This window comes from Dicentrarchus labrax, unplaced genomic scaffold, assembly GCF_905237075.1.
Source record: "Dicentrarchus labrax unplaced genomic scaffold, dlabrax2021, whole genome shotgun sequence".
Lineage (NCBI taxonomy): Eukaryota > Metazoa > Chordata > Actinopteri > Moronidae > Dicentrarchus > Dicentrarchus labrax.
In genome coordinates, this window is record NW_026136718.1 from 6,973,611 (window position 1) to 7,001,318 (window position 27,708).

At 38.6% G+C, this 27,708-nt stretch overlaps 2 protein-coding genes across 4 annotated transcripts; one reads left to right on the forward strand and one right to left on the reverse strand.

Moving 5' to 3' along the window:
• Positions 1-1,229: 1,229 nt before the first annotated feature.
• On the forward strand, positions 1,230-21,055 carry LOC127350908 (G-protein-signaling modulator 2). 3 transcript variants are annotated; one of them, XM_051377969.1, is made up of 16 exons: positions 4,867-4,944; positions 5,040-5,182; positions 9,917-10,138; positions 10,456-10,591; positions 10,956-11,095; positions 12,255-12,378; positions 12,664-12,779; positions 13,696-13,851; positions 14,775-14,883; positions 15,128-15,293; positions 15,816-15,910; positions 16,515-16,697; positions 17,509-17,671; positions 18,333-18,518; positions 18,606-18,721; positions 19,986-21,055. In XM_051377969.1, the coding sequence occupies exons 1-16, from the start codon at positions 4,882-4,884 to the stop codon at positions 20,148-20,150; spliced, it is 2,283 nt and encodes a 760-aa protein (XP_051233929.1). In that variant the 5' UTR covers positions 4,867-4,881; the 3' UTR covers positions 20,151-21,055. The 3 variants fall into 3 exon arrangements, with proteins under 3 accessions (XP_051233931.1, XP_051233929.1, XP_051233930.1); XM_051377971.1 differs by lacking the exons at positions 4,867-4,944; positions 5,040-5,182 and adding an exon at positions 1,230-1,470; XM_051377970.1 differs by lacking the exons at positions 4,867-4,944; positions 5,040-5,182 and adding an exon at positions 6,937-7,215.
• Positions 21,053-27,702, reverse strand: mcoln3b (mucolipin TRP cation channel 3b). Its single transcript, XM_051377972.1, has 14 exons — positions 27,501-27,702; positions 26,361-26,584; positions 26,111-26,278; positions 25,565-25,718; positions 25,355-25,430; positions 25,156-25,252; positions 24,433-24,532; positions 24,164-24,276; positions 23,369-23,518; positions 23,110-23,211; positions 22,465-22,587; positions 22,108-22,314; positions 21,751-21,881; positions 21,053-21,503 (listed from the first exon to the last, which is right to left on the reverse strand). The coding sequence occupies exons 2-14, from the start codon at positions 26,580-26,582 to the stop codon at positions 21,464-21,466; spliced, it is 1,683 nt and encodes a 560-aa protein (XP_051233932.1). The 5' UTR covers positions 26,583-26,584; positions 27,501-27,702; the 3' UTR covers positions 21,053-21,463.
• Between the last annotated feature and the right edge of the window lie 6 nt (positions 27,703-27,708).

Consider the following 27,708-nt stretch of genomic DNA (forward strand, 5'->3'; position numbering starts at 1 on the left):
TTTTATTCCAGACCCCTCGTGGGACCATGCTCAGTATTCATAAAAAGCAAGACTGACAAATTAACATTAAGGGTTTACTGTAGATTCAAAGGGTTTGACAGGAACTCCCTCCTTTCTCTCTTTTCCTGTTTTTTGTCTCAGCTTTTCTGCACTCAGAGAAATCCCCAATGCAATACAAAAGGAAAAAGTTCAGGTGCGAGTAACCCTCTGATCCTTCCTATCCTGTTGAAGTAAGAGCAAATCCTTTTTTGTGCAACTTATTCCAGTCTATGATCCAAGTCCCAGGTTGTGCTTACTATACTGACTGATATACACTGAATTTAGTCCACTGTCAGGGTCTATGCCACAGTAGCTTCACTAAATCTATTAGCACATGCTTGTTGTTTTTATTCCAGTAGATATAGATATAGCAGACTCATTAGCCATATTTTTAAATGTAGCTGGGACATAATTATTTTGGTAAAGGTAAGAGAGTATAATGTGGCTCGTGGTTGTAATTTTAATATTTGGGTCTGACAGTTTGTGCTTCTGGGTGGTGAATCGATGATGTAAAAAGCATATAATGGAAAACAAAAGAGAAAAGTTAAGATTGAAAGTTTATTCATGATCTTAGAAACATCATTCGACAAAACAATATCATTACAAAGTCCTTCCAGTATACTCTTACTGAGCTTTTGATTGTGTCACAATATATTCCACAACAACAGTTATAGCCTGAAGCCTAGCATTCAACAGATCCCTCATAAAATATATTTATAATACACTCTGTTGGGTGTTTTGGGAAATTAGACTGTCAAATGTTACAATTCACATTAGATTTAAGAGGCTTTTATTTTGAAATATTATAACATTTGATAAACCTCTTGCTGCATTCAAGCGTTGGCGGAAGAGTCGGTTTCCAGGTTCAACTAAGCCTTAACAAACATATTTGTAAATATATTACTCAGCCTTGCTTTTTGTTGGAAGTAGAGCGCGTTAACATTCACATGTCGTTGTTACTTTAGGTAGCTGTTGTTGTATTTTAAGCAATCGAGCAAGCACAGAGCCACGTTGTGCGGCAGGGGGCAGGAGAGGCCTGTGAATGTGATCTTTCGGCGCATATTGACCTACTACACATAAACGAGGGCCTTCAACTCCTCCCCCCCAGCCCCCTAAACGTCACATTTAAAGCACGTCTGATTGGTCGGTCGTTTTTCGCTTTATGTAGCGATGTCAACATTTCCGATGGCACTTGAAGGCAGCAACCGTGGAATCCTAATTGGAGGCAGATTTTTCAGCGCGAGGAGTGGCTTCTTCAACTTCTGCTTCCCGAGACAGCAGACTCCTCTTCCTCCCAGATGGAAGAGTTTGTAACTCTGTAAACAACTGGGAGATTAGTTTAGAAGATTTTAAGTTTAGGGAGGGAAACATTTTAATTTTGTCCTACAGCTGAAGACATATTTATGGTGTGTTCACGCTCTTCAATTTGAGGTAGGTGAAATAAATACCTGAGAAGAGTTTGTTTCTTTTTTGTCGCGCTCCACTTCTAGAAAGTATAAGCGACCATCTGTCTGTTATCTTTGGTGTTAACGTGAGTTTTTTTTTTTTTTTTTTTAAACCCTCTTCCCACTCTGCTTTGACTCCGTCTTTATATTAACAGACTAAGTGACTCGTCACTTGTTTGTTGTTAAGCCAGACAGTGAACATGTGGTGGCATGTTCATACTAAACTGACTCATTTCAAGCTTTCTAGTACATTTCCCAAAACACACCATCATCACGAAGGCTGTGTCATCTATACTGAGAATAACTTCCAGCTTCCTTGTTTTCTTAAAACGTAACGGGATCTGATACTTTAAGTGTAAACTTTTGATTTTGATTTATTTAGAAATAATTTCAAATGTTTAGAAACCAGCTTGGCAAACCAGTTTGTTTTGTCCTCATGCAATAACACAAAGGCTTCATGATATGGTAAAAACATTAGTGGGAATCATGATTTTTGCATCACAGTTTTAATTTTCAATGACAAAAATCTAATAAAATAAAGACAATGTGACATTTGTTGGAGTCTGTACCAAACTAACATGTTTTCTTACATCTGGAGAACTACAGTGCTTCATTATAACGCTGTTTTGTCAAAAGATTGCAGCTTATTGTGATGTGGATATATTCCTTGTGCAACCCTAACTAAGGCTGCATTGTAGTTTCACTGAACTGCGAGTTTGTGATAAGTTGCAATACAGTTAACTGCATTTAGTGAGAAACATGAGCTTCCCTGAGGATCTCTGTCATTGTCGGTGGTGGCAGGCGGCTGCAGTGATCAAACTCTTTTCCTGAGGGTTTACTGCAGTTGACAGTTTACAGCAGTTAAGATTGTATTGATAATAGGAATATCGTTTATAAAATGTGGTTTATAATTAACCTAAATTTATATCTGTGTTTTTTATTAACATTAACCAAATGTCACATACCTCCTGCAGTGCTCCAATGTATCCTTAAGGTTAACCATTTAAGAAGAACTGCTTTAGGACACAAATAATGTAATTAACTTCAAGTATTGAATCTGCTCTTGTTGGCTTTTACATTTTTATGTGCATTATTACTGGTAAAGCTCCTTTAACACTTGACTACTGGTAGTTTTTAGAAAGGCAATGATTACAGAGTAGCCTACAGTGATGGTGTCGCAGCCCAGTTTGCCATTTAAATTTGCTTGTGACCTCTTTTCCCATGCAGGGTTAGCATTGAGTCTCTAATGATGGTTTTTCAGCTTTCTTCAAAAGCAAACGATGGTTCTCACTTTAGAGAGCATTGCTTAATTGGAAAGGGACCGGTTGGGCGTATATTCATATTGAAATGGTTATGGTTTAGGATGCTACATTGGCTCTTTTATCATGAGCATATGTGGCTTAACTGTTAGTCAGAGCAAAGAGCTGCTTCATACTTATAGTAGTTTTCCACACGAGTAATCTTGTAAGAAACACTTATGTTACAGATGTTGGTAAAGACAGATTTGCTGTGCCATTTTCTTAAACCTTAAATTGGTGTTACGGGAAAAAAAACAACCAAAAGTGAAAGGGCCAATATTTGCTACTTTCTGTCTCATTCTTACAGGGTCATACATCTCAGTTCCTGTTGAACTTGTCCTTCAGTGTTTCTTTATTGATAAGCTTGTACAATGCTACATGGTCAGAGGCGGTGGAAACAAATGCAACTACAAAGTTAAATGTTTGTCCCAATGTTGGTGATATTGCTTCGTATGTCAGTATTATTTTCCTAGCGTGCTGCTATCTGCAGATTTTTACTTTTTTAGTGCCGTATTTTCTGATGTTGCCCATATGTGCTCTTTTTTCTTTCTTTACTTTGATAGCTACAATTCAATTCAAACACCCAGTGGGGGGGGGAGTATTCATAATATGCAGACAGGTCAAAAGCGAAGTTACTGTTTGACAAATATTACAAAGAGCTAAAGTGACTTTGAACATGGTGAGATTGTTGCCAGACATTGTGGTCCCTGCATGAGAGACCGCTGCACCCTTTGGGATTTTTGTGCACTACACTGTCTAGAGTTCACAGAGGATGATTCAATCCACAAAAAATCATGCAGTCAGCTGGAGTTCTTTGGGTGAAACACTTCAGCCAGTGAATGAGGTCATAGGATAATTGACTCATTGAAGCCAACAGGGAGTCAAACAAGTCCAGCACAGCTCAATGCGGCGGTATGTGCAGAAGATATTGAAACAAAAAGCTCACCGCGGGCACATTATCACCACAATAATGGGAGATGTGAAGAGAAGAAAAATGCTGCCTAGTCTGTTTTGACATGGCCGGGGGAATTTGGCACAAACAAGACAAATTCTTTGTGCATTGATTCAGACGTACAGTCTGAGGTTTGTGTGGGTTTTCTTGGCACTCGGCCTGTACCGTATAGCAGGTGAACATCTGGATGCCGCAGTGTAGCCAGGCACTGATGTGGATTTGCCACAGTCTACCCCTTTTCAAATGGATACCTAATAATAGCCAGATATCAAGTTAGTATCCCACCGGTCTGATAAAATGACCACAAAATGTTTTCTACTTATTGATTGTTAAAGTTGCATATTGCATCTTAAAAGTCCTGTGTGTTTAGTAGGATCTGTTGGTAGAAATTATATTTATAGGTATGTTTTCATTAGTGTTTAATCACCTTAAAATAAGAATTGTTGTGTTTTTCGTTACCTTAGAATGAAAATGTTTATCTACAGAGGGAGTGGGTCGTCTTCCACAGAGGCCTCCATGTTGAACCGCCATGTTTCCCAGAACGGGCAAACACTGACTCAATTTAGGGCTTTATATATTTTTTGCGAGTTTGGCAGCCACTCTAGTTTCTCCTACTCTCTTGGAAGGCGGAAATATAATCAACTGGTTGCAGTCTGCAACTTCACCACTAAATGCCACTGAACCGTACATACCTTTTTATTAAGTCTTACAAAGTCTTAATAAAAATGAGGGGGGAAAGTATTTCCTTGAACAAAGTTGGAAACTGACTGTCAGTCTAAAACCCAAAAACAATCAATTTACTGTCATAGAGGACTGAGAAAAGCAGTATATATTAACATTTCAGTAACTACAACTAGTACATTTTAGGTATTTTTTTAAATTATTAACAACCTATCCGAATTGTTGCTTGATTGATAGTTTCTACAAAATGTATGGCAACTTAAGAATTGATTTACATATTTAATACATATTTAATTACTTAATACAGACATTGGTGACGCAGGCTGTGTCCCATCTGTATCTTCTCAAAGTGACTAACTAGTGAAAGATGATGTTGCTGACGCAAACACATGACACTGTGTGTGAGTGAGTGTTTACTCTTGCTTGCCAGCTCAAGTTTCAAGATAAGAGGTGGGACAGAGATAGTATGACTGCTGAATCCTTGCATTGTCCTGTGGAGACCACGCGTGGACATATTCAGCCTTTCTCGGTGACTGTCACATTTGGTAGTGTGTAGATTTCTACTTCTTGTCAGTAGGTCTGTAAACATTTTTCAAATACTCGTTTTCCCCTCTGGCTTGGCAGTTGACGGGGATCCATCATGTGGTTAATTATCTGGCTGTGTTCACCCAGGATCTTGTTAGGACTGGTAGGCTGACTGTCATGTATTGCAGCGTTTCTCCGCACTGTGCACATGACAGGGAATATTTACTTCATGTGCGGCAGAGGTAGGCTGTATATTAAGTGTTTTGATGTGTGAGGCATCGCAATAACTGTAATATGGTATCTTTCTATATTGATCTGCAAAATTATCTTAATTCTGTGATTCATATATTTTATTAAACGCATATAGCTTGAATATTGACATGGATTAGAGTTGAAACATTAGTTAACTATAGATTAGTCCATCAACAAAAAAATAGAGAAAAATTTGATAATCAAGTAACACATTTTTTAGCAAAAAATATGACATTTTGTGGCAAATGTTTCAATGTCTGCTGGTTTTCTTAGTCTTCTGTGACAGTTAACTGAACATTAATTTATATGTGGAAATGTGATATTGTTATGTCTAAAGGGAATATCAGTTAAATGTTCAAATATCATTCAATATTTTATTATGTATTCAAATTGTAATTTTAGTCAAACCTGCCTGTACTTCAGTTTATATTTATTTGTGTCCACATAGATGTAAGAATAAGGAACAACAAGTTATTTTCTGTGGCAGTAACATAACACCTTATTGGCAAACTGATAAAGGATGTTGAGCAGACTACAGGAGGTCCTTACTAACCGCAATGTAAATATTTCATGGCAAGAGTGAATTAATTGTGAGAAGATGCACTTGATTGCAGGCTATGTTGTCATTGAAGTGTAGAGTTAACACATATTACACCTCATTGTAATGTTAGGTATTACATACAAGCCTCGTCAAGTTAGTGTACCATCTGCACATTTTGCTCTAAATGAATTCCTGTCTGTGTTCAGTAACAGATAACCGGTCAGCCTGCAGGTCTTTGACAGGATCTGATAACAAGCTGGTCTAGTCACTAACGGCAATATCTTTTCCAGATAGCAGGAAGCTGTTAGGTGTGTTATAAAATGTTGGTGCCCACCTACAAGCAAAGAGGACAAACTTCACTAGAGAAGTTCTAATATTGGCTCTGTGCCCCCAGTTGCTGTTAGAGAAAATGAATTTATATAGCATAATTATGTGATTATCTACTAGTCTAAAACGTTTCTACATGTAATTCAAATTCTCCCTGGTTATATAATGATTGAGCTGGTTTTTGACCAACTGAGATGGCAGCTTTAATGTCACATGGTTTGTTCCGGTCCTTGGCTCACCCTGACTTTGAGGCAACTTATTGTTTCTTCCCCTAGAGGGCACGTTGTTCCAGACTTCTTAGTTAATTTAGACAAGTGGATTTCTCTGGATTGGCTACAGCTGAGTTACTAGAGGCCTTGGAGAGGAGGGAGGGATTGTGATGTGGTGTAAATTTTTTTCTGAATTTTCTTTTCTAATACAGTATTATGTCGTCCCTGTGGGATTTGCCCCAAGAAATAATTGAGAATTATGGAAATCTAACATTGAATAACCGATCTCATTAAAATGTATATTATCATGCAGGTAAATTATTTTTGAGGTGTCAGTAGAAGAATTCCTACCCATCCGGGCAGCTTGCCGCTGAATGATTATTTCATGGAGTGTTGAGCAAATAGCCTTAGGGTTTGCTGGAGCCACTTAAAGTGGCTATAATTACCACTGATGTCTGGCCTAATTAGAAGTGACACACACCATCAGGTGGCTTAGAGACGCCGGTTACCAATGGCTAAGTGATAGAAAAAATACGACATTCAGCTAGACATGGCGGCTGAGCTGACCACTCTCCCTTCGTTCATTTCTGCTTGGTGACAACTTGGTGTTAATCTGTATTTGCTTGTACAAAAGGTCTCCCGGCCTGGCCACTGACTGCTTAGGTCAATGTGAACGCTGAGCGGATTAAGTCCTTTGTCTTGCTGTTGCCACAGGTTAGCAGAGCACACTTAGATGAGGCAGCAGATCCAAAGGAGTTGGGTTTTCTTTATTTTCAAGAAACTGGGACATTGTGGCTGCATGCGTTATGTGTATGCACGTGAAGGAAGAGAAGGTAAAGGGTGTTGTGCTGACAGAGCGGTGTTTGCTCCAGAAAGTGATCAAGAAGCTTGAAATGTCCGTCGTGTCAGACTGTCTTCAGTGCATCAGAATGGGGAAAGGCAAGAGGTATGTAAGCCGGGTCAGTTCACACTGACTCAACGTAATGAATTATTCTGTTAGATGTCAGGAAGCATGTTAATCTAGACAAGAGAACAATCTATTTCTGTTTTTTAACTTTAAATTATCTGTATGGTGGACAAATCCATCCCTAGGTTTTATAACCTTTAAGCATCAAGGGCAAATATGTTATAAATATGTTATGTTATTATGTTATATTTTAATTATGTAGAAGTATAAAAAACAAACATGGAGATTTAGAATACAAGTTTCTGAAGTCACTACATCAGCTTTCATTTTCGAGAGAAGGTCTCTGCTGTCCAGCTGAGATTAAATACTCCTGTCCCTACCACCAAGGTGTGTTGAAGTAGTACAGGGTTGATGGAGATAAAGCTTCTTATTTTAGAAAGCTGCAAGTTAAGGCATCACAACATGCTGGAAGTGGCAGACCATAACCGTAACCTTAACCATCAATTTCCGAAAGCATCTGAAGAGTTTGTTGGGAGGTCAGGAGACGGACTGGGAGGAAGGGCTGTATGTCTGGGAGCCCTAATACTGGGTCTCTCAGGGGCTTAAAGGTCAGCTTAGAAGAGAGCACTCGCACAACCATTTGCGAGCTCGATGTTTTAAGTCCTACTTGTACTGATGGGTGACATTGACTTCAAGTCATAAACCTGTATTTAAGCGGGCACGTCATTTGGGTTTCATATGATCTGCACTAAAATCATGACTAAATTTAAAATGTTATCTCAAAAGCCAGGTTAGCATTTTTAACCTCTGTGTTTTTAGTAGAAAAAAAGAGATTGAAGTCCACCTAATACATAACCTCCTTCTAGGTCTGAGTGCAGTATTGTTTGGTCCAAATGTGGGATCAGTCAGCTGCAATAAAGTACATTCAGCTTTTCATCTTTAGATTTTAAACTGCGTCCTACAAATGAAGTAAATGGTGGCTGTCTTTATTTAGAGTCCTGTAGATGGAAAACCTGTGCACCCATGCATGACTGGATTTGTTTTACAATCTTTATGATGTAATGCTAGTTGGAGGTTGACAAAAGGGGATGGTCTTATTTAGTAGGAAGGGAGTGGAGATTATAAAATTGTAGTCCTTACCACAGACACATCTGAGTTTACTTTGTGTTCACGGTTAAATCTAAGGCACATATTTTCATTCCAGTGTAATTTTGGAGTTTTTAGGCTCACGGCAGACAGGAAATGCTCCGTCCTATTTTGGATTTACAGCTCTCGTCTCTGGCTACACATGGTCTGGACTTCTCTCAGCTTAACATTAGCTGTTTGTGTGTCTGTATGTAAATGCCACCAGTTTGAGAAAGGATCATTCATTCAAGTGATCAAAAAAAGGTTGATTGGCTTAATGCTACACACATAAGACAGTCCTGTGCTATACTTGGTGGTGTATTCACAATGTTTTCTGAATTTGATTGATAACACTGCCTGCATTTTGTCATTTTGGGACATGACATTTGTGAGAAGGATATGGTTGTTTAGAATTGTTGCAACAAGAAGTCAATTCCTTGATACGTTGATTGACAGGGCATTCATTGACAAAGGTTTTGATAATTGTGTTCTCTTTTTAAGTATTTTATCCAAATGTTTACTGGTTTCAGCCTTTCAAATGTGAGGAATCTTTTACATTATTTTAAACTAGTTAGATGACAGAGTATCTTTGAGGTTTGGACTGTTGGTCAGACAAAACAAGACATTTGAAGAGGTGCCCTTGGACTTGGGATTTAAGATTTTTTGAAATTGTATAGACTAAACAATTAATCAACTAATCCAAAAATAATCAGCTGATTAGTCTATATTAAGATAAATGTTAGTTGCTGCCTTTAAATCTAGTTTTGATATTTCAGTCAATTATCATATTAAATCTTTTGTCTTGAATATTCTATCCATGTCCAGAGTAACAAATACAGTAAGGCATTCCTCAGTGTGTACTTATGTAAAGTGGGGGTGTAATTTAGCTCCTTTGATCCTTCACTTTGCCTCATTTCATTTATTGATTTACTGCATCCCCTATGATCTCACCATAGACTGTATAATTAAAAAGCGTAGTCTCCGTGACGTCACCCATAGGTTTCCGAAGAGCCATTGTGAAGCTCAATGTGCGGTGGCTCTGGTCGTCCCAATCTTGGAAATCTTGACTCCAGGCTCATCCAAAAAAGGGGAAATAACGAGGAGTGTGGGCTGAGCTGAGGCAGGCTGAATGAAGCCTGGTTATCAAAAACAGCTGTATGTGACAGCACCCACTTGTCATTCAAAGTGACCATTCCCTTAATTGTGTATACCTTCAAGCCTTAATAGAACTAAAATATATATATATTTTAATATAAAAATTCACACCTCGTAGAGTTGTCATGAATGGGGGGAAAATTGGGTGTAGAGACCAAAACGCTTATTGTGCCAGGCTGTAAACGTATTTATTTCTGCTGTAAAGTTAGGCATTTTAATATGAGGCCTTATGCAGATTGATTCACTTATTTAGCCAGCCTCAAGTGGCTGTTTGAGGAACTGCAGTTTTTGTTACTTCAATGTTAATAATTTGCCAACCACAGAGGATGCCACAAGGTGTTTGGGTTAAACAAAACTGGAGTGCAGTAACTTTGGAATCCTCCTGATACAGTCAACAATATCAAGACTTTTGGACATAGAGTTCCCTCTCGCTTCTCATGTAGCTCCCACTTCCCTGCAGGATGGAGTCATCTTGCCTGGACCTGGCTCTGGAAGGTGAGCGGCTCTGCAAGGCTGGTGACTATCGTGCCGGTGTGTCCTTCTTTGAATCTGCCATCCAGGTTGGAACAGAGGACCTCCAAATCCTTAGTGCCATCTACAGCCAGCTGGGAAATGCCTACTTTCACCTACAAGAGTATAACAAAGCCTTGGAGTACCATCGGCATGACCTCACACTAACCAGGTAGATTTTACAACATTAATATTAATTAGTTCTAAAATCATATCTGCCTGTGTTTCCTGCTGGTGGGATTTTTGAGCCAACACCAGTTTTATCCAGGTCTAACCCAGATAATCTAAGATTAAACAATGTATTCTGAACAAATGCTATAACCTTTTTTCACCCACACCCCCATGATTAGATTGTTACACGACTCCACCATATTGCTGCTAGCAGCTTTAATTTACTTTCTTGCCTCTTGTGTTTTCGTAATACACTTTAGTAATCCACTAATATTCAAGTCTAATTATTTTCTAATGTTTTCTTCTTTGAAATCCCAGAACAATTGGAGATGAGCTTGGTGAGGCAAAAGCCAGTGGCAACCTTGGGAACACATTAAAGCTTTTGGGACGGTATGATGAAGCAGTGGTTTGTTGCCAAAGACATTTGGATATCACCAGAGCCATTTATGATAAGGTTGGTCATATTTTTGTGATAGTTTAGTACTACAAGAGAGTTATTTAGATGAGTCCTCTTACTTTAGCAAAACTGACAAAGGATGACTTTTCACTGTTCTGTAAATTTAACTACATTTTTAAAATAAACTATTTGATTAGATTTAGATTAAATTTGTTTTCAATCATACCACATGACATGCTCTGCAACCACAGAACTGTTTTGGTATGCACGATGAGTGCGGCACGTCGGCTTACCAACATCTAGAATAGTTTGCCAGCCCGCATGCAAACAAGCAGGTCTGGTGTCAGTGTATTTTAAGTATGTAATTACAGCACTGGTCACTCTGGTTTCCATCTGTGAAAATCTGCTGTGCGTGCTGTAGGTTGGGCAGGCTCGAGCGCTGTATAATTTCGGGAACGTTTACCACGCCAAGGGCAAGGGCATCTGCTGGAATGGAGCTGATCCAGGAGAGTTCTCGGAGGAAGCCAGGATAGCCCTGAGGAAAGCTGCACAGTACTATGAGTGAGTTGGTGTCTGTTTACTTCTACGCATTGACTATCTGCTGTTTTGCATTTATTTTGAAAGCCCTGAGGAATGATACAAGTGACTTGATTATTAAATTGCCAGTATCTCAACAGAAGAGTGACAGGTTTAATCCCACCCCAAATAACCTTGTTAGTTTAGTTTGTTGTTTTTTTTATCCTGTGTCATCCCACATGGGATTACAAGACACTGCCATTTTACAGAACATGCTTTTTTGCACAGAAAGTACACTGAAAAAAACTGCTACAAGCCTACGTTTTATCTTGATAAAGGGCTTTTTTTCTCTTCTCCCAGGCTAACTTAAATGTTTCAGCCAACTCAGTCTTTGTGCATCATCCATATTTACAAAAGCAATATAAATCAATCATTCAGACCGCACATTCAACAAATCTGCTTTTCTTCTTACATACCAGTAAAATATCAGATCTCCGCTTCTGGGCAAATAAAGATCTTTGCTCTTTAAATGTATTATGTACAAGATAATTCTCAGTTCCATATTCATTCATGTTATCATCCTGAATGTGAATATAATCCGTATATCATCAGCCCACTGCTCTACCTTGTATCAAAGTATCCTTGAGTAAAATGTTAAAGCCCTACGTGGTTGCTTTTTTTGAAAAAATGTGAGCCAGATGCCTCGGATATAAAATGTAACATCTGATACCATGGCTGCCTCAACTTCTACTTCTTGGCAGTGTTTACAAGTTGTTCATGAAGTTGTGCTCCCACTTGTCTGCTCAACCAGCTTGTAGGTAAAATCTCTGTAAAATGGATCATGGTAGTATTATGCAGTAAATGTAATGTTCACTCCTGACTTAGGTACAAAAGCTGTGAAAAGGTAAGAGTAAAGTTGTTGCTGTTTCCAACGTATGAAACTTGCTATATGGTGGTGCTACATAAACCACTTACTAGCTGAACTCACACAAATACATTAGTGACGTTTATTTTGTTATTTTTTTATTTAAGTCTGTATAATATTTAGCATAGTTAATTCATCACATGGAAACAAAAATAAATCATTGTCTCTGTTGCAAATGGCCTGAAAAGTCACAAAAAAGTTAAGTTACTAAAGGTTTCCATGTATATTATATGTAAATGTGTTTCTTTGTTGTCCTCCTTTTTTTTTTTTTTTTTAAAGAGCAAACCTAAGCATGGTGAAGGAGTTGGGCGATAAGGCCGCCCAGGGTCGTACCTATGGTAACCTTGGCAACACTTACTATCTGCTGGGCGAATTTGAAACTGCAGTAGTCGCTCATGAAAAGGTAGGTGGCAAACTTGTGGTGACAGTCAAAAGTACCCCTTCAGTGTCTGTTACACATCACCTGGTTCAAATTGTCATTCTCCCTTGTATTTATAAGGCCTTTTGATAGACAAGTACCAACACATTTGTCTAATATCACCTAATATTAAGAAGAGATATATATGTTTTTATCCATATACGCCCTGATTGTGAAGGTTGTGTCTGTCTTGATTACCTCAAAATGTTTCCTGTTAATCCTGACCTTACTGGCAGTAATGTGCACCCTACTGTTTGTCCTGTTTGGCAGCGGCTGCTCATCGCTAAAGAGTTTGGGGATAAGTCTGCTGAGAGGAGGGCCCACTGTAACCTTGGCAACTCTCACATATTCCTCAGCCAGTTTGAAGTGGCGGCTGGTCATTACAAGTGAGTAAACAAGTGAGGCTTAAAGACTTTCTCACATTGTGATGGTTATTGGCACGTACAATAGTGTCTGTATATCATCATCATACTTGAACATGAAACTAGCATGTTATTTTTCATTTTGGCACAGTGTAGATCATGAAATACTTTTTTTTTTTTTTCCTTTGTACTGTAAAAGCTTCAAGTGTAACTGCACACCTATATTCTGCTAGCTCGCTTATGAATACATAATCATAATTCAATTAGATAAGGGAAGAGCAAACTGATCAAACTTTAATGATCCCCAATGGGAAATTGGCTCATCACACCAGCAGAGTTTTGTGTGCAACACTTTACTTTATGTCCTCCTATTTGGCATTTCTAAGCAGTATATAAATATTTAATAAATAACACACTATAATTTGGTTGTAAGTAGAGAGAAATGTTTATTAATGTATTCATCAGCAAATATCACTCCTCCTGTGGACATTCATAAGTGGAGGCTGGTGGATATGAATAAGAATATGATAAAACAGATATGCAATTTCTTCATAGTAGATGTTATTTCTGACAAATACTTAATTTAAATAAACACTTAAAATGTCCTTAAATCTAAAGTACATAATAGTACCACTTGTTAAATGTTTGTTTACTACTTATAAATGCTAACTATGGAGACTTAAAATGTTACCATTTTGGTTATTTAAAGTTCTGAATACAATACAGTCATTTATAATAACCACTGACATGTGTGCCAATGTATAGGAGCAATAGTTGATTTAATTCAAAAGTTTTTAAAGCCTTACTCCAATATTTTCTTCAGGCAGAAGCACAAAACTGACAACAAAGAAAGAAAAGAAAGTAGAAGATAACTATCATTCTCCAGCTCCCACCCTACACATTCTTTGACCTTCTTCCTCCTCTTCTATTTTGCCCTCAGGAGGACTCTGCAGCTGGCCAGGCTTTTGAAGGACAAAGCAGTGGAGGCTCAGGCCTGTTACAGTCTGGGCAACACCTACACACTACTTCAGGACTATGAGAGAGCCATCGATTACCACCTCAAACATCTGGTCATTGCTCAGGACCTCAGCGACAGGTATCGGCCATAAAAGCCATTTGTTGTCAGCTTTCCACCAAACTGTCTTTGATGTATAATGAGCATGTACAGTCTGAATGTGGGTGGCCCCTGAACTAATTATCTGGCAGAATTGTGTGGTGTTGCTGGTAACACCCATGAAGCTACAGTAAATTGCAAAAACACTGAAAAGCAGACAAAGCCTCAGAAAAACAGCATTTGGGGGTCTTGCTTATGGGATTTAACACATCTTTAACACATAATGCAAGCTATGAGATGCAACCATGAAGACTATCTAAAAGGATCCAACTGCAAAGATGTGCAAGTTCATATGCACATCTTATCAGACTTTCTATTTACAGATGATATATTTTGGATAAAGTTTGTTATCCGTTTATAAAACACAATACTCTTTTGAGATTAAGTTTAAAATAATTTCCTCCTCCTCAATCAACTGTAACAGGCTCATCAAAAGATGACAGCTTGAAAACTTGGTTTACAGATAAAGACTATATATATGTACTGTATATAGGCTTCTCCTCTACTACATCTCAGCTAACAAGGCAATGCTGCAATTCCTAGTGTGGGAGTACCACTCTATTTTTATAGTCTTAGGAAAAGAAACCAAGATCTTTAATAGTATAAATGTGCACAGGCACATTATCATTTAAGCCACATAAAAGGTATAAAATGGGTAAAATGCGATGTAATAGGAGCGACACAGAGATAGTTAAAAATCAGTTTTTACTGCTTTTGAAAATGTCTATTTACATTCTAGTCTCATACTTTCTTCCTATAAGTAGATGGAATTGTTGAAAACCAGCTGTTGAAAGCCATTTAAGATCAGGTTGTTATTGTACTGTATGAGCGTTGAATGCCCTTCCCATTCTTGCATAATCTCATCTGAAGCTGCTCAGCCTGTTTCCCTCTGTGTCTCGTTGCAGAGTCGGTGAAGGAAGAGCGTACTGGAGTCTAGGAAATGCCCACACGGCCCTGGGGAATCATCAGCAAGCCATGTACTTCGCTGAGAAACATCTGGAAATTGCCAAAGAGGTGACTGTTTAGGTTCACCTCCTCCCTAAGAGTCCAATCAGTCTGCCATCAGGCCACACCCCCCTCTACTGGTTGTATTTGGAACAGCAGGGAATAAATCTGCATTTGTATTACGCATGAATAAGGATTTTTATGGACATACACACTACAAAGTGTAACAATAAATCCCATTTAGCGATAGTGTTTTGTTGTTTGGCATGATACGCTTACATTGAGTTTAACTTCGATGTTGTTACTGTTGCAGACTGGAGACAAAAGTGGAGAAGTGACAGCCAGGATGAACCTGTCGGACCTACGGCTGGTCGTAGGCCTGAAGTCCAACTCCAACCTCCACCCTAACATCTTTCGCAACATGAACACAAACAGCTCTGCTCTGTCAGCAAGCCTCCAGGGTTACCCCAACCTCTCAGGTAAATCCGCACCCATCAGAAAAGCCAGTCATTTTCAGAACAATTTCACAAATCCATTTAGTTAGCATTACACTTGTCAGTCTTAGTAATTGTATTTTTAGCTGCATGTGTGCCAAAAACACAGTTAATGATCTTTTTGAACATATTTAGAGATGTAAAAAATCTTTTTACTTTTCCAATCTCCAGAAAAGGCTGCATCGTTACGATGCTACGTGAAAGGAACACTGTGTAGTTTTTGACCTCACAAGACATAATAAATCTTATTTCATGAGTTGGTTCCTGGTTTGTTTCTCTAGTGTACTTGTGTGTGCACAGAGGTGATGCAAATACTGCAAGTTAGTAAAACCTGAATGTAAACAGTGAAGGATTTAGAATACTTCAAAAATCTACATTTTACACTGAATGTTAACTCAACACTCCGCAGGACACCGTTTAAATCATTGTTGTCCTGTAGTTGTGAAAGTGAATATATAGATATTATAACGCGTGACCACATTGTTGAATTGTTTATTTTTGTTTCAGGGCCCAAGTCTCCATCCAGGAGAATAGGCAGTGCAGAGAACCTGGAACCTCCAAGTCCTGAAAAAGATCAAACTGGAGAATCATCGGCACATCTGGTAAGTAAAATAAAAATACTTGACAAGGCACAACCCAGTGGAAGTTGCTCACTCTTATATTAAACAAATTTAAAAACGAAACAGTCAAATTGTAAGCACTGCTCCTAATAATCTAAAAATAATTAGAAAATAATGACTTTACTTTTTAATAGAAAGTAATTTATGAAGCTACTGCTGTTCTGACAAAGAAAGTGCCAACTGGGTGATACATATTAAACTGTTAGTGCAGTTTTCCTTAATTTGGTGCATAGAAATGTCTTTAAAATTATTGTGAAGCAAAAATAATAATAATAATAATAATAATAATAATAATGTAAATGAATTAAATCAGCTGTGTGTTAGCTACAGGAACAACAAATCCAACAACTACTTATCGAAACTAACGTGGAACCAATACAAATTTTCCCTTGTATCCCCTTTTTTTTGGCCAGTATGGATGTCAAATATATCTGAAATTGCATTCATAATGGTCTTAAAAAGGTCTTTAAAAGTCTTAAATTTAACCTGTTGTAACCTGCTTAAACTTTGCAGAGAACCTCTAGTGTTAACATGGGTGAAACATTAGTCAGTGGTATTTAATTCTGTATGCACCTTGAATGTACAGGACTGGGAGGACGAAGTATTCCCCGGGGCTTCAAAAAACAACACAATCAAGGCTTCTACTAAACTCTTCCTCTTCCACCGGCTGAAAAGCAAGAAGCAGAAGAACAACAAAGCATCTAAAGACCAACACGAAACCCGCACAGAGCTTTCTGCTCCTGAGCTGGAAGCTTCTGTGTCTCCTAAGGTATTTTCTAAATAAAGTAGATTATCCTGCCCACTCATAACATCCCTGGAAGCCACAAGAGGCTTATAAGCAATAATGAGTCACCCTCAAGAAACAGTAAAAAGTGAAACATGTATCCTATGACAAAGCCTCACAATTCACATACAGTATTGAGACTGTAAGTGGAAATGTTTTGTGTGATCATTGTTTCTGGCTCATGTGTTTCCAAAGAAATCAAGTCAATTGGCATTACAGACTATACAGTGTTGTCAAAAACACTTTGTCCACAACACACAGGAGTTCTACTGTATCTTTTAAGATGCTATGCACACGAACAAATCCATACCTTTACAAATTTTGGTCCTGATTTCATTTGATGACTCTCCAAAAGTCAGCACAGATTTACTGCACTCTGGTCGCTATGAACATCTGTTTCATCAGATTAAAATAGGGCTACAACTAACAGTTACTTTAATGGTCCATTCATCTTTTATGTATTCTTTGGATTCATGAATTAATTGCTTGGTTTGTCAAATGTCTGAGAGGTTGTGATGGACATTTCCAAAGTGGAAGGTAACATTCAGCTGGTTCAAAATAGTTGTTTATTCATACGGTCAATAGTTTTAGCCCTAAACTAAAAATAATTTCTGTAACAGGAGAGTTTTAGAAGGAAGTGATTCAGTGCAGCTACCTGGTTTCTCCTTTCTTTCCTGTATTTTGATTATTTCCATTAAAAACATGTCAGATGTCCAGACTGCCTTAATTATCTGAAGCCCTTTTCCAGTGTTATTACATCTATTTGTTTTGTGTGTGTTTCTTTTAAACACTGTAGCCAGGATCACGGGACACTATTGGAGAGGATGGCTTTTTCGACCTCCTCTCTCGTTTCCAGGGCAACAGAATGGACGACCAAAGGTGCTCCCTACTGGATGGCCAGAGCCATCTCCCCGCTCACTCCTCTCCCTCCTCCACCCCACCTGTAGCTGAAAGGAAATGTGAGTTAGTCCCTTGTGTTTGTGTCTGTGTTCACACCATATGTAATAGTACAATTTTCTGACTTGCCTTTTCAAGGAGGGAACACACTGGAAACCTCTTTCTCATATTCAGAGTGTTGCTGTGGTGGACATTCAGTATCAGGTAGAGACAAGCCAATACCACCTCTGCCCTTATATGGTGTGAATGCAGCGTGTCCACAGATGTGTCCTATACATATTAAATGTTGTGTGATTAATCCTTTGTGTCAAAGATGATGTTAAAGTGATGTGCCCCCAAAATCTATGATTTGAGAATCAAACACTCACAAGGTGTGTAGTTCCATCCTTCACTGAGCGAAGTAGCTTCTCTGGACCTTTTTTGTACCCATAACTATCGCACTCCACTGTAATGGTCATACATCCAAGCTTTTCACAGCCTTCGTGCTCCATGAAGGATGAAAGTACTTTTTACAGCCAACTTTTATGTCTATGGGGTGTGTTTGATGCTCAAAAGATTTCATAGAATAACTGTAATCTTTTACCCTTCTCAGGCTGTCTTTTGTGCTCTTTTTCTACCTTCTACAAAATAAGAATAAAATGCTGTGTAGAGGAGAAAAAAGGCGTAACTCAGTCATCCTCAATTTTAATACAGTTCACCCACAGATAATAACTCTCTTTTTAGCTATTTTGGAATGCGAAACACCGTTGCAGGATCCTGGTCATTTCCTGGAGCTGCTGGCCAGCTCCCAGGCCCGTCGTCTGGACGACCAACGAGTCAGCTTGAGCCATTTTCCTGGCTTACGTCTCAGCACCTCCAACCCGCCTCGTACACCCTCCACCTCCAGCACAGATCAAGTCCAAACACAAGGTGATGAAATTCAAGTAACTGTCCATATTTGTGACCTCCTTTAGTATCACCACTCGCATCGTGACTAATACAAATTTCTCCTTCCAGCCCCCATCTCCAGTACAGATACCCCTCACACACCCTCCCTGTACAGTCGTCTCGAGGCAAGCGCTGAGCAGCCTGAGGGGGATGATGTCTTCTTCGACATGCTTGTTAAGTGCCAGGTGAGAAAAAAAAATCCAGCATATTGCCTGCTGCCAAAGCATATAGTGTTTTCCACATTACAGATATAGATTCTCGTAACATTTTATTATGAAATGATTTAGAAATTACAGACTAAAAAAAATATATATTTCAAGAGGTCTCCTTGAAAGAACTATATAGTTTGTACTAATTATGAGAAAAACTAAAGGCTGATTCATTAAAAGCCAAATAAATAATCATTCAGTATTAATTTAATATTAGAAACTTCATTGTCCATGTATTGAATTGGGTGCTTTATTGTGCACAGATTACATTTTTGCATGTTAAGTAGTGAAGTGCACCAATTAAACAGGTCTCTATTTTCCATATAAGAAGTACCACCTTACGTCGTCCTTTCCAAGAGAATCTCGGAAGTTATTTTGAAATTACGGACCTCTGAAAGAAAGCTTAACCTACCTCCTTTTCAGCCATGTTTTTGAATGGATACTATTTTGCAGTTTTGAGTGTTCAATCCACTTCTTGTAATTATTTTTCTGTTTACAGAGTGGAAAGGTGTAGAGAGGGTTAAATTCAAAGCCATTTGTAAATTTCTGAGGTTGAAAGTAAATATCTTGGTGCACCATTTTATTTCTGAACTCCACTGAACTGAGTCTTTATGTTTTATTCTGAGTCTTGAGTGGTTGCAAGAAGATCACTGAAAATAACTTCAAGACGCCCAGTGTGTCACAGGTGTATTATGACAAAGTAGTTGGGTGGTTCCTAGATAATCAAGGCCTGTGCCGAATCGTGTGTTAAGCCTGGCTCAGTGTAATACCTGACTTGCTGTAGTGTCACGTCGACATAGGCAGCGATAATCTCATGAGATCAATCGGCTGCAGTTCGCAGAGCCAGGTGCTGCAGCTGCTCCTCCCTGACTGCAGAAGCCCAGTGCATGATGGGAAACAGTTGGCTTTACACTGAGCCAAGTGCTCATTTGCTCTGAGGTCAGATCAACAAGATTCTTAAGACTTTCTGTTCAGTTTAAAGCTTTTGATTTAATAATTCGTCTTGCAATAATTTAGATTATGGAGGTTTATACTCCTAACAGAAACACTGAATTGATCACACCCAAATAAGGAGAATTATTTCCTTCTAGGTATCTCAAATACAGAATGTAAAACCTCAAACAGACCTAATTTTATAGGAGCTTTCCATAAACTGACAGGGCTACTTGTGGAAAATTCTACAATGCTCTTACTAAGCATCAGCTAATATAACTGTACTGTCCCTTGTCCAATGTTTTAGGGCTCCCGGCTGAACGACCAGAGGTGTGCTGCTCCACCTTCTGCAAATAAGGGAGCAACTGTTCCAGATGAGGATTTTTTCAGTCTCATCCTGCGTTCCCAGTCCAACAGGATGGAGGAGCAGCGAGTCTTGCCACCTGGTGTCACCCAATCTAAACCAGACTGACTTCATTTTTTTTGTGTCTCAGGATAACAGATGAAGTAGCCAAGTTTCCTTTTATGAGTTTTTTTTTTTTTTTTTGTAACCCACATATCTGATTCCTGCCTTTCTGGATCGTCTTCACAACATTCCTGCGAGACTGCCAAGAGTACAAGGGACACTAAAAGGAATCAAGGTTTCAAACAATACAAAACTGGTCTTTGTGACTGTGGGAACTTTTGCTTTTTTAAAACTTGTTTTTAGATATCTGATGGCATCTCTGGGTAGTTGCCACCTTTTTTTGTGGCGCCCCCTGCTGCCTGTTTTAATCAGGGACCTCTGTATCAATGACGTCTGCCCACTCTGGAGGCTTGCATCAAGCCACTCATACAAACTGTGGTTGGTGGTGGTGGTTCGCGTTTGGACTATAAGTACTTTATTCCAAGGACATAAGCCAAACTGAAGGGATTATGATCGACTAAAGAAACATTCTATAAACCTCAGGTACTACAATTAAGCAAATTGGAACATTGCACTGCCTGTTCTGGCCATTTGCTATTACATTAAGACTTTCAGAGTGGTACATCTTGATTTGAATTGACCTCTACAAGAATAACTCAGAGGGTCAATGGACAAATCTTCTCTGGGGAAATAAAGGTCCATATCCACCTTTATTACTGCACTGGTGACTAGTGGAGCCATTTATAGAATCTGCTTCCAGGCATTGCTTTTGAAGACTTAAGGACTGTCAGTTTTACATTGTTAAAGGTTGTATTGGTGGAGTTATTATTGCCATAAACTCAAATGGGATTTTTTTTTCATTGTAACAAGATTTTACCGGGGATTAACTAGTGTGAAAAAAAGAAATGTTATTTTAGCTTTTATACTGATACCAATTCCTGACAATGGAGAAATAAAATATCGTGAACTTACATTACAACTTATTTATTTAACCTGGATTTATTATCTTCAGTGTACAACAGGAGTATCCTTCCAAAGACAATACACATCGGTGTAAATGGGTGTCACAACCTTTTCTCATCTACATAAACATAAATAAGCATATTTACAAAGTGTTCTCTGCATCAGTGCATCATATTGAAGCCAGACTTAAGTGTCAACCTTCTAACCTTCATGTCCACTGGGTTTGGTCCTCTCAGCACTGAAAAACTCACATCACATTGAATCAATCACTTGAGCAAACCTATAGCATAATGTCAAAGAAATAAAACGTTTTTCCAGAGACCCTCCAACTGAACATAACAGTATAAAGTGCACATTAATTATCAAGTTATAGTTTATACAGTACAGCCTTTCAGCGTCTCCACATTGAAGACCTGCTATGCCTCTGAAGTCAGCCTCTCTTGATGCTTCCTGAACCTGAAAGGAGAAAATGGCTCAGCTTAGATTCTAGTGACTACATCGGGTATTAAAAGGTGCTTTGACACACTGCACTTGCATCATTAGTTTAATAAGTACTAATAAGGGGAACCCAAAATGTTTGACGTTACCACATAAAAAGCAAATGCCAGGATACCAATATCTTAGACCCGCCCCCAGAAGGATACATTGACCATCGTTGGCCGGTTCATTTTTATTTTAGTGGAGTGAGCTGTATTTGACCTACCTGGTGATGCAGCAGTTAGAGAAGCAGCTGTTGTTCTCACTGAGTCTGTACACACCAGAGTTTGGCAGATCTTTACACACGGACAAGAATTTTTGCAGCTCTGATGTTGGAGTTCCACTCTGCTGCTGTTGCTAAATGAGCCAGAAAAGTGACAGTTTACACCGAGTGTGACAGTTTGTTTAAAAAAAGTTAAACATTACTCCTCTCCAGTGGTGGAAAGTAAATGTACTCAAGTACTGTAAATTTTTCAGGCACTTCTTGAGTATATCTTTTTTCTGTTACTTACTATCTGATCATCCTGTAAAACTAGGTAAGGAAAGTAATGGATTACAAATGTATAAAATGAGGAAAAATCACCTTGATGGTGTCATAGGTGTCGGTGATGATTGTGATGAAAAGGCTTAGAATCATGTAGATGAAGAGCGAGACAAAGGTATAGAGGTAGACTCTGCTGAAAGTCCACACCAGGCTGCTCTTTTGTTTCATGTTCTTAAAGGTGGGAAACATGTCGTCTCCGTTGATCAGGGAAAACAGACACTCTGAAACCGTGTTCAAGGTCCGAAACTAAAACAAAAAGCGAAGAGAGATTGTTTTTATTTTTGGATGTCCTTGATGATTATTTAAACGAGCAGAACCTGCTTAGAATTGAAAACATTCTGATTTGGCTTTTGCGAAAATCCAGACTTTTCTTTGTATTATGTAAGCAGTCCTTACCTTCTCGTGATACGGGCCAAGGACAATCCAACCACAAAAACAGTAACTAAGATAGATAATACCAGCACAGCAGATGAAACGGATAACATTTGGGAAAGCTGCCCTGAGTGTCAGGATGAGAATCTGAAAATAGCCACAGAACATTTGGTAAAACATCTGAAAAATGCACACTGAAGACAAGCATCTGGAAAAACACACACAAGGATGGAGTTTATCTTTTAACAATTCAAAATGTCCTGTAATTTGCCATCATCATGAATAGGCCTTAAAAAACCTAAGCATGTAATGCCAAGGTACAATGTTGGCACTGCTTTGTTGATCATAAGTGTAGGAAATATTTTGTGGTCCCGTAGGATGTGTTGTTACAGTAACAAACACTCCCCTTTAAGAGGAGATGTTTGTGTTCAAATACTGGCTGATCTATCTTAGACAACATGAAAAACAAAGTTTAGCAGTAATTCTTTTTCAGAGCTGCAGACTTTTCAGAAATAACAAATGTAAAAGAGCAAAAATAAATGCTACTGTTGTATTTCCATTGTACAGGATTGTGAAGTTTAAACAGTATGGACATGGTATTCAATTATTACACGACAAGTGACACAACAAACTAAAATACATGTACTGTAGTTGACGGTATAGTCTTACATTATACTTCTTAAAGTAGCCCATATAGCGGATGACCCCAATCCAGACCAACATGGTGCCTGTCCCAAGGAAGATACTGCAGATATCATAACTTGTGAGGACCTAAAAGAAACAGTGCATGTTTTAAAATGCAACTAATGGACTGAAGGGATACCCTTTAAGCACATGCACACTGTAGACAGCAGCTAATACTGAAAGACAATGTGGTTTACATTGATAAATCTCAGTCATACTGTAATAGCAAAATCCCCTTAATTACCTTTGTCTGGATCTCTATCTTGAGAATGGAGCCAATGATGGTCAGTGTGTCACTAACAATGATGAGGATATACCAGCCATTCACAAACTCCAGCTTGTCTGACCATGGAATTTCTTTACCACAGTCGTTCCTGCAGTAGAGTGTGTACTCCTGTTTGCAACAGCGAGAAATGTAGGTAAGTTGCACTGTAAATTTCTGACCCTTTTTAAAAATCCTTTTGAAAGGTCCAGTGTGTAGGATTTAGTGGCATCTAGTAGATTGCAACTCCCTCGTTTTACCCTCCCCTTCCAACAAAAGGAGAAACTATGCCTATGGTGGAAGCAAAACACAAGAATAACACAAACATGCCCATATACAGCCAGTGTTTGGTTTGTCCCTTCTGTAGAAACATGGCAAACTCCATGGAAAGTGACCCGCAGCATCTGTATCTACTAATTCTAAAAGTAACAAAAAACATAACAATTCCTATATTCAGGTGATTATATACACTAATGAAAATATACTATATCTGCAAATGAGATTAATGTAGCACACTGGACTTTTAACATATCAAACAGGGATATACAGGGATGCGTTGACTACAAGGGTCCATGTAGGGAACTACCTTCTCTTGGCTGCTGTTGTAGCCATGAATATACATTTTTCATAAATGAATAGTGAAAAAGTAAAACTGACTGTGAGCCTGTAAATGTTTCACCCAACACTGTTAAAAAGGCTGTGACTTACATCCCTCAGGGTTGATTTTAAAGAAGTGTGATAACAACAGTACTTTTACTGTGGGATCAGTTCACTTACAAGCTGCAACCGAATCCCAGTGATCACTGAGCGTGTGCAGAGGGTGAAGGAGGTGATGCACGTTATAATGATGAGGCAGTCAAACAGCACAGTCAGGTATATGCTCTTAGCAGCTGAGGGCACAGAAATTAAAATTATTCTCATCTTCAAACAGATTTCATGTGCAGCAAAGTAGAGCAGCCTTAATGAACCCTAGGAAACCTGGACATGGGCTTAAAGGAATACAGACTATTCCTTTGTACATACTAAATTCAGCTCAGAAAACTTACATGCTCCAGTTACTTTCCAGTCTCTGCATTCATTGATGTCTACATCAGTTTCCAGGTCAACCTTTATCCTGCCGCTGTGAGCCTGGTTGTTGAAAGTGATCTGTTAAGCAGACAGCTGAGTTTAAGGGAGGAATGGGCTACATTCTTACAACCAAACCCAAAATGCTGCACATTCACTTGCCAGGCCCTAAAGATAGCCTTTAACTAGTAAATAGTAAACAGTGTGCAGACAGTCTTACCTATACTAAATGTGTCAAAGAAGCTAGATACAGGATTTACCCCGACTCTTTTCATGTTTGATTTTAAACCTACTGCAAGGAGTTCTTAACTGGTTATGAAACATTCTCAATTTAATACTAATGCCTTTATATGACCTACGTAAACAGACAATCAGCAAGAAGATTGGCTTTTTCTATATAATTAAGCTTAGTGCTTGCCACCAGGTCGGATTCAGTCGGATTCCTTTTTTTTTTTTTTTTAAATCAATGAAACAAGGTGGTGGAAACACTACTGCTTTTTCAGGGGCCACAAAATGAAAAGTTCCATATTGCTGCCTTAACTCATGTCTGAGCTGTGTGAACAGGTGGAGGTCACAAGAAATAGCTGCCAACGTTAATGCAGCAATGAAGTGATCAGATGTGTCACATCACTGCTTTTAAAAGACAAAGACTGTTGTGATGCACTACTGTTTACTGAGCCTTGAAGACACATCAAGTGACGTACAAAGACAAGGAAGTCGTAGCAGTCTGGGAGCTCTCGATGTCTCACTGTCTGTAAATTTATGGCCTTGAGAACAAATGTGATCTTGACAGACAGCATTCTGTAAGACAGAGCAGGTGCATTAACTCAGGGGGTTTTCTACACATAAACAAAATAAGAGGAAAATCATTTAATCTTAATAATAACAATGTTACGTAAAAACCTTTTGAAATGCAATTCAAAATGTGGAAGTACTTCCCGCACTGATGGGTGATACATCGGATAAACTTCGAGGCAGTCTGTTTGAGACAAGCCACAACAAAAAGACAACGTAAAACAAGCAACGTCAAATATTTTGCAAAAAAAAACCTCCTTAAACCGGGTTAAGTATTGTGTTTTTCCACGTGTTACTCAGACAATCATGCAGACATACCAGTCTCCACATTGGCATCAATTTCAAAGGTCTCACTTCCCGGGAAGATGGTACCGTTTCTGTAGAAATCCTGACACAGTAACAGGGGGGTGTAGATGGAGCCATTTTTGTTATATTCGTGATTGCCGACTGTGATGTTGTGCAGACGTCCATACTAGAAGTGAATAATTGAAATCTCAGTAATAATAAAGTCCAGTTTTTTGACAATTTGACAGAAGAAGTAACTCTCTGCAAAGAGCAGCAGCAGCAGGTTAGCTTGTTTAAGTGAACTGCCATTTTACAGCAAATTTAGGCATAATACACAAAAGAAAATGACATAAACTACATGAACAAAGTCCAATCTGGGCCAATCCCATGACAAGCTATACTACCTTCTTGTCATGGGAGCTTGTTAAGCTTTTTTGTCGTATAAGCATGCAGCGTTATAAAATTCCAACAATGATTTACAGTAACACAAAAGCAAAAGGAAAAAACTAGCGAGTAAAAATCCTGCTTTCTTGGTGGCAAAATGGAGTAAATAATAAGAAAATGTGAGCATTTAGATACCTGTCCAATGATGTAATCAATGTGATCATAAACATCAGTCTGTCTGTAAACAGCATATGTGTCCATGCCTCCATCAACATAATCTTTCAAGAAGAGGTGCTTGAATGTCATCAGATTTTCCTCTTTGAATGTGACAACCATCTGGTTGCTCAGCCCAAAAGACACTAACTGAGACGGGAAAGAAAGACGTTTGTTACCAGAATGAAAGAACACAATTAACAGCTGTTCACATTATGTCTGACATTACTACCTGCATAGTAATAATGGCAATTTTGATGATCTGCAGTACGAGTTTCCATGGTTTTCTTCCACGAGCATGGTACTTCTCACAGGGGTTCATGAAGTAATACTTGATCTTCCTTCTGAGACAGTCCACATTGTCCAGATTCTCCAGACACTCGTGTTGGTGGTCTGCCCAGGGAGTGGGGGTGTTTGTCTCATACACATCATACAAGTCACTGGTCTCCTCCATATCTACAATTAATTAAATATGAGTAACTAATATGCTATTTAAAAAAATTACATGCATTACAAGATTACTGAGATTAATGAAATGTGAGAAAAAATGCAACATTACAGTTTGTTTTTATTACATTTGGACAAATAATGAACTTTAAAAACAAAGTGTTGCTTTGTTGGCACCAATACAGCAAAAAAAAACAATCAACTTCACATCTGGCTTGAGCATGGTAGGTGTCAAAGTTTAGGTGTAATATGTAATGCAACCAAATACAGTTGCCATGCAACAAATCCTACCTTTTTGAAGCCTATAATGTTTCCCTTTTTTGTGTCAAAAGTTTTGAGACCTTAGTGTGGGTGTTGTAGTGTTGGACTTCCTTATATTTAGAGCTCTTTCTAATAATTTTCCAGCCCATTTACATACATAGAGGGAACTAAAATGAAGTAGAATAGAAACACTTCTTACTATTATGAGATTCAATACTTAACACTTAACAGTATCAACAAACACTGAAGATTAAAAGCTTCAAGGATAAGATTTACTGGAGGATTGTTGTCCTGGACTGTACAGGTGTGCCTGATAAACAACTACTGCCAGGAAATGTTATTCTTCCTCGTTTTAGTTCCTGAAGCCATAATAAACATCTTATAAGCTGTAGTTCTACTTCCATTGACTTTACCCTCAGAGAAAATGGTTGACTAATCAGCAATTGTCTGCGAAGAGGAAGGTTGTGAAGTCAGGTGTACCTGAGCATTGATGAATAATACACTGCAGCTCACATTCTGAAACTAGATCAGCTTCCACCATTGTGGCAAACTATCAAATATTCATTAGTTTCCGTGTAAGAATTAAACTTGTATCCTGTCGATCCTCCTGTCAACAGTGAACACTAATAAAATCAAACATGAAATTAGCCAATGGGCTGCTCACCAATGTCCCGCACGAGGTTAATTAACTTCTAATTATAATCCACCTGTCGTCTGCGGCGCGCGCGTTGTGTCCAGATTTCTTGCTCTAATTAAAATACATAACTTGCTCAAAGTGTTTTCCTGTGAGAGTCATGGCTGAAGTCATTACACTGAACTTCCGGACTGTGTATTATCTCCTGGGCGAAGTCCTCAAAACTGCGTGAGAACTG